Below are 12,784 nucleotides of genomic sequence, written 5' to 3' on the forward strand. Positions count from 1 at the left end.
AAAAATACTTTTACAAGTAGAAACAAAAAGGTTATCAGTTCTAATACATTCGGATTTGAATAAGTGCGTAAATGATAAAAACCAAAAAATATCTTAATAAATTATTAAACGTACCTAAAATAATAACTCGCAAAATGAAACGGTTAAGACTAATTTACAGAATTTAAAAGCATTTTAAGAGAATGAGGATTTAATTCCAATTTTTCAAACGTAAAACAAAAAAAAACATCCATAGAGTTAATTTGGATTAACTCATTCACTGTTCAGATTTTTCGAGGAATTTCATCCGAATTACGAGTTTTGGTTTCATGTAATGGTCTTTAGTAACTAATTTTCATATAAAAATCGTATATACTTCTCACATTTTTTTTAAAACGAGCAACCTGCTTTTGCTTTACTCATAAAAATAGAAGGGAGAATCTTTTAGATTTACGAAACTTTGATGGAAGCAAATACAAAACGATACCTATATCAGTTAGTGGTTAGTATGTTTTGAGTGTTTGAGTAGACATGGCTACCTATACATATACCACATTCAGGCTGGGTATGTACACGTAAACATATTTGCATAGAACATTGATGTTTTCAAAGAGGGACCGGTTGCTTCATTTTTTCACAAACCAAACGCAAGTCTATTCACTACGCGAAAGATGACTGTACTGTCAACCATGAATTTAAAATACCCAAGCTTTGACTTCTATGACACGACACTTTTTTCGTATTTGAACTTTTTTTCTAAAAGGATTTTTGTGATTAAAGCTTTTCAGTGTAGTAAAGCTCACTATTTGTCATGGTCATGACATACGTACATGTCATGCACATGTCATAGTCATGTCATGGTATACATCATAATTTGTCATGTTTTTGTTTCGTTTTATAATATAACAAATTTTACTAAATAATTCTTCTTAAACTTTTTAACAGCCCTTTAAAGGGTTGGTTTGTCAATCTTTCAAGAAACAGCTTTAAGTACTTTAAACCAAACTACCGAGTTAAGTCTGTACAACTCTGTGTTGACCTGTAATATAAAGGAGTTTATTATTATTTAAGCTACCACAACATGCATGAGTCTTGTACCATTGCCCTGAAGCCGTAGCACACGGCTTTATGTTGTAACAATGCGCACATGCGGAGCCGTGTGCTGATTCATTACAATAGCCTCGCGGGGAATTGAATGAAAAATGTTCGGCCGAAAGGTTTTTGCGCAGCGTTATCGGTCTGCGCTGACAGTTCGCCAGACAAAACACCACAGAAATATCACAGAACAATGTTGTATTGAAGGAATCTCGGTGAAAGGGGACTAAATGTGTTTTTTTTTAAGAAAAGGGGTAACATAATATTTTAGGTGCTATTTATCTACAGTCTATACCAAATAAAAAGGATTTCATTGTATGTTAATTCCCGTTAAAATAAAAAACTACCGATTGAAACAATCACAACTAGATTTATTTTATGATTGAGTTACATATTTTATAAATTCTTCGAAATTAGTTATGTGGTTTTGGAACGCATTGAGAATAAATGCACAAAACAAAGATTTTAATTAACATACTAAAGCGAAGGCTATTCTGCCATTTATAGTGCTAGTGCTGTATGAAATTAACGATTATAAACGACATCGTCTTCCCACTAACTCGTGTTAGCGATTGTTAATTAGCAGCACAAAGTGTAGTTATATGAGTAATTTAACTGTAGCACACATTTGCCGAACATTAATTAGCGAACTGAATCGCTTCTCGCTTAAAATTGGTACGTAAATGAATTACCATTGTTTAATACGCGCAGGTTAATGAGAGCAGTTATATTTTGACATACGTTCCAGTTTCACGCTATTTGCTGTCACACAATTATTACTGTTGGAGATAATTAATTCAAGTAATTTCGACGTTAACATATATAGAGTTATTCAATTAACTGAAGCATTGTTTATATGACAGCTATGTAACATGTTTAAATTGGTAATGGCTGCGAAGAAGCTTTACCCTGATGTTTACTATGGCGAAAACGACTAAACTGCTCACCGCAAACTAATTGGAGCTCAAGACAAAAATAGTATCTGTATAAGACTTTTCTCACATAAACTGCTTACGTTGTTGTATTTTTATCTGCAATAATAAACTGGATTTGAAATATGGAGGATTACTTGAAGATTACAAGTATAATGAAAATGTCACTGTAATTTGTAGTAAATTTTCGATAGAATTTAGTTGTAAGAAGAATAATAGTTTTTATACAGTTATTTAAAAAAATATATACTATTTAATTGTTTGTTAAAATGATATAAATTAATGATATTTAAAGGCACCAAAATAAGGGCACGAAATTTATATTTTTATTTAAGATAAGAGCTCCCATGGTAACAATGAGGTTCGCCGCCTCATATCCATGCAAATTGTGTCGAGGGCACCTGCAAATAATGTTTTGTATAATTTGTGTGCGCTACATTTTGTTTTTCTTTTTGGACATATGCGTCATCATTCTTTATAATATGACTTTAAAATTTTCATCTGTAAATTGAAATCTGTATTCAAATTAGTTCAAACGTCTGCACGAAAAGTTTTTTTTTTCAAATTACTTTGAAATTTTTTTATACGTGGCAAACAAGCAAGCGGTTACCTGAATTCGCCGAAATGGCGAAGCGATCGCTGCCCATAGACATCCGCAATAGCAGATGAGTTGCCTACTTTTAATCAACAGATGACCATGCTTCCTCCATCAAATCCACTTCCCCTTCCCTTCCTTTCCTTAGGAGAAAACGGTGGGAATGGAAAGAAGACTAAAATTAGGCCTTCGGCACCACACTGATCGGGCGAACTTACGCTTCACGCCTATATTCTGTATGGTCGTGATATTTCACTGGGCTAGTCGGCAAATTCGTGCAACAGATGTTGTTGTTGCTGGCGTCTACCACTGTTTGTGGTAAGTATTTTTTGCCTTCATCTTTTCTAACAAAAGAACGTAGTTTGTTGACAAACTTTCTGCATATTTATTTCTTCAGAACTACTACAAGTTAATTGGCATTTACCATATTATTATACTTTTTTTTATAAAATATAGTAATAACTCAGATATGATGTTTTATTTATTATTCTTAAATTGTTACAATTTAATCATTTATCATCATGTATTTTATGTTAAAATCTCATGCCATTTGAAGTTCCAGCCGCAAATATGTGTAAAATAACTTTTACTATTCGTTAACCCTTGAATTCGTAACAAAAAGCTTTTGTTTTATTCAATTCATTGTTAACGTAATAGTCTACATGCCAGGTAATTGTCTAACAAATACTTACCGATTTGTTTGCGATTTCAGTAGAACTATACTGGGGGACCTTTCGTATTGTTTTACAAATGTGTACTTACATTAAGCGTGTTTATTTCAACATGGATTTTGTAAGGAACTATGGATAAATTATATAATGAATATAGATTAATTTAGTAAATTTTACCTACAAACACAAACCTGTTAGTTTTTTAAATACGACGTATTTGGGTGATGTAGATTTTATAACTAAAATTTTTGAATGTATCTTCTTCTCAATTAAAACTAGAGTAAAAGCCAGAAAGTTATGTGTTAAAATAGTTAAACGTTTTTACAAAGACGAGCGCCATAAATCATCGTAACTAGACTTCTTGCTCCTAGTAATAGACGTTTCGAAGTGAACACGGATATAAATGACTTATGTCGGCGTTCGTCAGGTATCCTTTAGCTTAATTTTTAAAATTAATAATGAACTACGAGTAAGCTATCAATATCGATATTAAAAAAGACTGATAGGCCTGCAACTAGTGTTCATTAAACGTATAGGTGTTTATAATTGTTTGCGGAAAACATTGCAATAGTTTACTATTGTAATATTTTCTTTCTATCTCTCTTTTAGTATTGTTAATTCGTTGTTACATATTATACAATGCATTATTAACGCCACCAGACGGTCTCGAACATTTAACTATTGACAAGGCACAACTTCTAAATCTCACGTTAATTATTAATAAGTAAATTTGAATATATGGCTTTGAATTTCACATAGTATTACCTAAGCCGTTCAACTACTGGCACTTAAATATTGTAGTGCTTCTCTCTAAGTTTGGACTGTGTACTTAGAATATTTCGATTTGCGAAGCTCGCCAGATACACGACTATTCCATTTATGTTTGCAAAGGAATGAATTCAATGTGCTTTTCTTGTTCGGTAATGTTGGTCGCTTTTGCTTGTAGTCTTATAATTTATGTATGATCTTACCAAGAAACTAGTAGAGATAAAATAATAAAAATATTAATATCAAGTGATTTCATTAAAAAAAACATTGTATTTTCTAACGCTAGTGGCTTTTTTTAAATGTCTAAAATCTAAATATTAGGTCCTTACATATGAAATTGGCGTTTTGTATGGGAGGAACACAAAGTCGAATATTTTTTAATATATTTAATTAATCAAAGTATGAACCATTATTTTCTATGCACTTTTGCCATCTCATAGGTAGTTCATTGATCCCTTTACTAAAAAAACCAGTCGGACGGGAATCAATAAAATCTTTGAAGGCGATTTGGACTGCCCCATCGGAGTTGAATTTTTTCCCTTGCAAGAAGTTATCCAAATTTCGAAAAAAATGGTAATCTGTTGGAGCAAGGTCCGGGGAGTACGGAGGATGTCTTAGACTTTCCAATTGAAGCTCTTCTAATTTAGTAGCCGTCTGTTGCGCAGTGTATGGTCTAGCGTTGTCGTGAAGCAGCAGTGGCGTGGAGCGATTGACCAGCCTAGGTTGTTTAGCCGCTAGCTTTTCCATCATGGTTTGCAATTGCTGACAATAGACATCAGCCGTAATAGTCTGGCCAGATTTGAGAAAACTGTAATGAGCAATACCGGCACTAGTCCACCAAACGCTTACAAGTAACTTTTTTGGGGTTAATTTTCGCTTGGGGCAGGATTTGGCTGGCTGGCCAGGATCCAACCATTGCGCTGAGCGCTTCCGATTATCATAAGAACCCATTTTTCATCACAGGTAATGATTCGGTTTAAAATACCTTCATTATTGTTCCGGTTTAGTAATGTAACGCAACAGTCGACGCGCGTTTGCCGGTTTGCTTCAGTCAATTCGTGAGGTACCCACCTTTCAAGCTTTTTAATCTTCCCAATTTGCTTCAAGTGAATTAAAACAGTTTTATCACTAAAATCGCAGCCTGCAGCTAACTCGGACGTGGTTTGCGATGGATCCGCTTCCACAATAGCCTTCAACTCTTCATTATCAACTTGAGTCTCAGGCCGTCCACGGGGCTTGTTCTGCAGATCGAAATTTCCAGAACGAAAACGTTGGAACCAAAAACGAACTGTGTTTTCTTTTGCAACACGACCGCCATACACATCATTCACCCTTCGAGTCGTTTCCGCAGCACTAGTGCCACGGCGGAACTCGTACTCGTAAATAATGCGATATTTTAAGTTTTCCATTTTGTAAAATGAGTGACGCAAACAGAAAAAAACAGAAGAAAAAAAACAAATGAATGACGGTCATCGAACCACAAATACATGAGTCTATAGCTGTACAAATTTGAATTTGGAATTCCTTACCAAAGAAGAGAAATTCGTGATTAAAGTGGCCAGTACGAAAAACGCCAATTTCATATGTAAGGACCTAATAGAATGTTTTGCAGTCTCAATTAAGAATTATAGTACATTTTTATCTAGAATGAAAAGAATACAATTCCTTGAAGATTTTGGATTTGTTTGGAATACGACAATTTCAATCTTATTACCTTTTATTTTATAATATTTGTGTTAGTATCCTTTTTGAAAATCTCTTTTCGTTTTCTCTTCGTATTTTATCTTGTCAAAGGAGAGATCCATAATCAGCATACGCCATCAATAATAAAAACACGTTCCTGATTTGAGTAGTATACGTTAAATTAGATAATTTAATAGTTATATTGGTTGATAATAGATAATAGTTTTGTATCATATCATGTTTTGATAAAATTGTGTAGCTTGGACAAAAAAAATACTTTATATATTTAAGTAATCGAAAATTTGTCTGCATCGAAGTCAGTGAAGTTGAGCATGTTTCTTCTGAAAACAATAATAAATTACTATTTTATTCTTTTCTTTACAAGTATCACGGTACAATGTAAAATATGACACGTGTTTCATAAAAATTCAATTTCTTTCACTTTTACAAAGAAAAAGGCGACGGCACACACTAGCTGCAGTGTTCTTCACATTTCGGAAGCTCTACTTTTTACCCCGGGGCATAAATAACAGTAAAAAGGGACATACGGCCCGTTAACAGGTTCCACGTGGCCGCCATCTTTTTACGCTAAAACGATGCTTGTATTTTAGCTTATTCAAAGATTTAACAATTTTTAACTTAATACCCTGAAAGTTAAACGAAAAAAGTACGGAAAATCTTAAGTTCTATTTTTAGCATTTTTATAATCGGTACGTAATAAATAAGAAATCCATAAGATGTACAGCGAATGCAAAAGGATTTTTTTTTATTTGAAAAAGGTGTTCATTTTGAAATTTTTGGATCTTTATTTACAATGCAAACATTTTCTACTTGGTTAAAAGAAGTGGTTGCGTCTAGATTTCCTTCAAGTAAGGGTACAAGGATAATGTTGCTTGTCTTGAAAACTGGAGCATAATTAATTTTGCTATAATATGCAAAATTAATTAAGTAAGGAGTATGAATGAAAACGTACAAACCACAAAAACAAAGAACCAATTTTCAATTTCTTCAGTATAAAAAGAAATAACTTTTAATTATAATGAACTAGCTTTAACCCGCGACTCTGTCCGCGCGGAATAAAAAATAGAAAACGGGGTAAAAATTATCCTATGTCCGTTTCCTGGTTCTAAGCTACCTGCCCACCAATTTTCAGTCAAATCGATTCAGCCGTTCTTGAGTTATAAATAGTGTAACTAACACGACTTTCTTTTATATATATAGATTACATTATTATTAGATATAGTATCACATTTAAAAATATTTAATCAATCATAGGTGAATTTCGAGTTTCGAATCCAAATCTTTCATTAATAGAGTAAACAATGTTTTCTATTAATTTGGAATTAAGTTTCACTTCAAGTCCTCTATAAATACAAAAGTTTTAATTAGAATATCCTAATGAGAATCGACGTTGGCTGTGGAATAATCAATCATTAACCTCTATGTACATTTTGGTTGTGTAAACTAAATATATTATTTTTATTCGTAGCTTGAATTATTCCATATGAACAGAATTTAAATTAATTTTACTTAATTGTATATTTTAAATCGAACCGGAAACCGATATAGAAAATTGTTGCAATAAATATTTTCAGATTCCATGTTATGGAACTAACAATTATAGGATAAAAATATATGTATATTTCTATCATATTGTACGTAATAAGTGTTTCAAAAAAATATTGAGGGTTTGAATCTCAGACGAAAAAAAAAAAAATTTCCAACTGAGCAAATAAATATGCAAAGCACATAGTATGTTACGATAGAACCAAAACTGAATTAAACGAAAATGTGTTGATGTAAAAAGAAAACAAACGCTAATGTTAAGTCACAATTACCTACACATGAATTTAAGAGTAACCTTCTATTTATTATATGAAGTACAGGAAAATAAATATACACTGCTACAGTTAAACCTAGTAGAAAGAATATAAAGAATATGTCGTTGAACAAAACAGAAAGTAAAGTTATGAAAGTCATCAGCAACATTCATTTTTCTTTATTTAGTCTGCAGGAATCGAGAAACAAAAAGGTGTTGACGACAGCCGCAGCAGTGTTTTTCATTTATTCAACTGAAGCTTGTAGGTATATTTCTAGCTACGTTAAACTAACATAAACTGACATTCATTTGCATATTAAGCTTATGAAAAACATTATAAAACATCTCGTGTGTATGTCGAACATTGGACAAAATGCATGCTTGATGCAGCTGATTGATCTTTTTACTTTTTATTAACATTTATAATCAACTATAATTTTAATTTTAGATGTTCAGTGATCACAAACACCAGTGTGAAATATAATTTGGAGACAGACAAGTATTTCGATACCTGCGTTTACCTCATTAAGAGTTTGCAATTAAAACTTTGGAATGAGACGGGCTTTCACCGAGACTACGGCAATGTGAAACATTCAGGAAATTAAAATCAAAGCACAACACGAAATTGGAGTATTTTGAAAATATACGTCTATTTTAGTGAATTAAAATTGAATTATTGAAAGGGGAAATTGTATTTGAATTCCAATCAAAAGTCGAATTTATTTTTACCATAAATACGTCAGCTGATTTAAAATTAAAATGTACTGTGTTTTAGTACAGTAAAATAATTTTTAGGGTGTCCCTTAACTTGTCCCATTAAATACTCCTTACTTCGACTTTAAGAAAATTTTGACATTAAATTACAAAGTTGCTAGTAATGGCTTCAATTGAAATTTGTTTCAGCATAAATTTTCAAAGGAGTTTCAAACTTCTCGTCTAACTCAAAATTACAGTTTTAAGTAATTGCCCAAGAAACACCTTTTTGCACTTATTTTTATATCAGCGAGTAATTCAATATATTTGTTCACTATTTAATTTGTAATTAAGTATTTGTTTAATTTCAAATTATTTTACGTTTTTTTTCATTTCCATGTACCATACGTACCATTGTTCACGAACAAAGTACATTTCGTGGAAACGTACTTCGTTATCGAAATCACTAATTGTAAATTTCATGAAAATTTTCATTTTCTCCTCACTACCAAAGTAACGAACAGTTGTACTCGGAACGTTATATGGTTTAATAAAGCCCTACGTTTTTGCACCAGGTCATAAATAATGGCACAAAACGATCGCATATGGGTTCTTCGTAGTAAACGATTTTACCCTTAACAAAAAAATAAAGATTTCTATATTAAGAAATATTTCTTAACCCGTGATAAAAGAAACGATATTTCATTACTTAAATACGTTTAAAAAATGTTTCTAAATAAAAAAGTTTCAGATTCTAAACTCGTTTAAAATAGAATAGCTCATATAAGTTTTTGTAAGAAAAGAGTCCCTAGACGCCTTTAAAATTTTTTGAATATGTGAAAAAAAAATTCGCTTTATTTTGTGTACTCTGGGTAAGTCTTACATACGACGATAACAAAGGCAAAAAAAGCACAAGTTCTTTAGTCATATCATTAGAAAGATCAAGAGCACTGATGACAAAAATTATGATCGCCGAATACCATCGTTGGACGTTCACAATTAAAAAAGGTAGAAAAAAGATATAAGAAACGCAATAACCATAGAAAACCAACTAACAAGTTAAGCAGAAAAGCAACAATCACGTGCAATTTTCTACCTGGTAACACAACACTAAGTTGATTTTCTTGTGTTACAACTTACGTAGTCTGTGAGTTTGTATAAAGTTTCTCTCTTTGTCTATGTGCATTGTAAACTTATTCGAGAAAGAAAAACACTCTTATCATTTATATTATATTACGATTACACTTAATGATTGTGTGTTTGTCGGTTCCATTCTGACTTCTTATAACCTAAACAACTAAAAAAGGATCATTCAATTGTTATTTTTTGGGGAATCGTCATCGGAATAGTCTAACGCCTGATGAAATAATATAGTATTTTTTCGCTTTTCCAGAAAAATGCAATTAAAAATAGACAGATAAATTATTAGTTAATTGTTATGTACCAAAATAATTATACGTTTAATTAATAATTTCTTTTTGTAAAAAGATTCTATAGAATGGATAAAGGACCAACCGTAAACCAAGTAGAAAAAACATAATTTATGTAAACATTACGTATCATCTTTTCTTATTTATGCTTGGTAAATTCATGTATCAAGTAATCATGCCGTACTCTTATCTCCATTGGTAATCGTCAAAATAGAATGTTTGAATAAGGATAATAATTGTATTCACGTATTATGCATGTATTTATTTTAACATTATCAAAACTGTTATCATGCCACCACACGTCAGTTATCTGTTACTTCATTGCGATAGTGTTATTTGTTAAGAAGTTAGGTCTTGACCCATTTTAAACTAATTTGAAGCTTAACATGTGTGTGTTAGTGGTGATATCTAAATAATACTTTGAAGTCGAATGCTGTCACATTCGATGGTATTACGTTTACAACGTGAATAGAGCTGCAAAAGGTTATTTTGATCTCGCAGTATACATTGCGCTGTCAATGGGTCATTGGCGAGGTTATTTTCCAGTCTAGTTTATTTTAAATACTAAAACATTACATTTTTTTTTAATGAGAAACAGTACAATTGTGATACGTGTCTGTGAAGATAATTTAAAATAATTGTGTATAACCTTGTGTAAGTGATATCAAATAAGGAAACTTGTTTGGACCGTGAACACCTGTTTACTTGTTGTATTTTATAATGGCGTTATCACTTACAAAATTTCCGAGAGTTTCATCTCTTTTATTTAATGTAAACAATTTGAGAGCTTTAAGTACATCACTGTCTAATAATTCTAAAGTGAGTTTTAAATGGGATGACCCTCTAAATTTAGAAGGGCAATTAGAAGAAGATGAAAAAGCTGTAAGTGATACTTTTAAAGATTATTGTAATAAAAAATTACTGCCTAGAGTTATCGAGGCTAACAGAAAGGAGTTGTTCGACCGGGAAATATACAAGGAAATGGGTGAACTTGGTGCCCTTGGGTGTACTATTAAGGGTTACGGATGTGCTGGTGTATCGTATGTTACGTACGGCTTGATAACGAGAGCGTTGGATGGTGTAGATTCAGCATACAGATCAGCCATGAGTGTACAAAGCAGTTTAGCCATGGGAGCAATTTATATGTATGGAACAGAGGAACAGAAAGAAAAGTTTTTGCCGAGGATGGCTACTGGAGAATTGGTAGGTTGCTTTGGTCTAACTGAACCCGATTTCGGAAGTGATGCTGGAGGTCTCGTAACAAGAGCCAAATATGATTCAAAATCAAAATGCTATATACTAAGTGGTGCTAAGACTTGGATCACAAATTCACCAATAGCTGATGTATTAATAGTTTGGGCGAAAGATGATGAAAACAAAGTAAGAGGTTTTATTGTGGAGCGGTCACAAGTCAAAAAAGGACTCGATACGCCCCGGATCGACGGTAAATTTTCTTTGCGAGCGTCTGCGACTGGCATGATATTGCTCGACGAAGTGGCTATACCGGAAGAGAATTTATTGCCTAACGTAGTCGGCTTAAAGGGACCTTTCGGATGTCTCAATAACGCTCGGTATGGAATCGCTTGGGGCGCGCTCGGCGCGGCTGAAACATGTTTGCGGATCGCCCGCCAGTACACATTAGATAGAAAGCAATTCGGAAGGCCGCTGGCGTCCAACCAGCTGGTACAAAAGAAGATGGCTGACATGATTACAGAGATAAGTATCGGTTACCAAGCGTGCTTGCGAGTCGGACGTTTGAAAGATAAGGATTTGGCGGCCCCAGAAATGATTTCGTTAATTAAAAGGAACAATTGTGGTAAGGCTTTAGAAATTGCTAGAGTTGCTAGAGATATGCTCGGAGGAAACGGTGTGTCAGATGAATATCATATCATACGACATGTGATGAATTTGGAAGCTGTAAATACTTACGAAGGGACGCATGACATTCATGCTCTAATTTTGGGTAGAGCCATAACTGGAATTCCAGCATTTGCTTAATACATTTACGATGACCTTGCTTTATAAATATTGAACTCCATTGTAAAATATTGTATAAATTGTATATGTATAATAAATTGGTTAGCTTATTTCATTTATTCGTTTTTATAAGGGTTAAGAATGTTAACCCTTCTCAAACTTTTAATTTCAAGTCTTTAACAGCAATCATTAAAAAACATTAATTGTATTGAAATTAAAATAAATAGCACCTCTAACTCAATATTTTCATAATTATAAATCAAAATTTTTTCTACAATATAACTTAATCAACTTTCAACTTATTACTTTATAAAATTATAAAATTATAGCAACAAATAATTACAATATTCCAAACTTAAAAAAAAAAGAATCCATATCTCTTCATTTTTTTCACAGCGAATAAAATTCAATCGTTTTAAATTTTTTTTCTCAATGGAGCGCGGTGCTGTGTTAGTAGCCAGTTCGACCTCCTTGGCAGCGTACAACCTCTTCAGTACTACCGAGGAGGTTCAATGATAATACTATGTAGTTATGCATTTATACTATTTTATACTGCTAATTACTACTAAATAAAAATATCTATTCCACAAGTTTTGACTTGGAATACTATTTTTATTACATGAATGCCAAAAAGAAAGGTTTCGATTGGAGGCGCCGGGTATCGATCCCGGTACCTCTCGCATGCTAAGCGAGCGCTCTACCATCTGAGCTACGCCCCCGATATTACACTCATTGAATTTTTGGAATTAAATCGAATTAAAATATTCTAAATATGTATTCATTTCATATACATTTGAATAAAAATATTGTAGTAAATATAGAACTAAATAACAGTAATGCAGGGCAAAGTAAATGGTTATAAAATAAAATAAGCACTATGAAAATGAATGATCTATGGTTAGGTGAAGCATAATCTAATTCACGATCTTCAAATTGCTTGTCATTTATTTAGATTAGAAAGATGGCCTCGATTAGTCAAGTTATCTCATTTATTTAATTATTAGTTATTTTAATCTCGGATACAAACCAATAATTTTCATAAAGTATTTGTATGTAAATACTACCTATGTTTTTTTATCTAGTTTTTGTGTATATAAGACAATTCAATTTAACAGATTAAAAAATTTAAACACAGTAATTAA

At 32.4% G+C, this 12,784-nt stretch overlaps 1 protein-coding gene and 1 non-coding gene across 2 annotated transcripts; one reads left to right on the top strand and one right to left on the bottom strand.

The window, feature by feature from the left end:
• The first annotated feature begins 10,153 nt into the window (after positions 1-10,153).
• Positions 10,154-11,697, top strand: LOC106717825 (glutaryl-CoA dehydrogenase, mitochondrial). The gene has a single exon (XM_014511746.2). The coding sequence runs from the start codon at positions 10,386-10,388 to the stop codon at positions 11,661-11,663; it is 1,278 nt and encodes a 425-aa protein (XP_014367232.2). The 5' UTR covers positions 10,154-10,385; the 3' UTR covers positions 11,664-11,697.
• Positions 11,698-12,288: 591 nt separating this feature from the next.
• On the bottom strand, positions 12,289-12,361 carry Trnaa-agc. The gene has a single exon. It is a non-coding gene; the product is annotated as a tRNA-Ala (tRNA).
• Positions 12,362-12,784: the final 423 nt, after the last annotated feature.

The sequence above is a fragment of the Papilio machaon genome, chromosome 13, assembly GCF_912999745.1.
Source record: "Papilio machaon chromosome 13, ilPapMach1.1, whole genome shotgun sequence".
Taxonomy (NCBI): Eukaryota; Metazoa; Arthropoda; class Insecta; order Lepidoptera; family Papilionidae; genus Papilio; species Papilio machaon.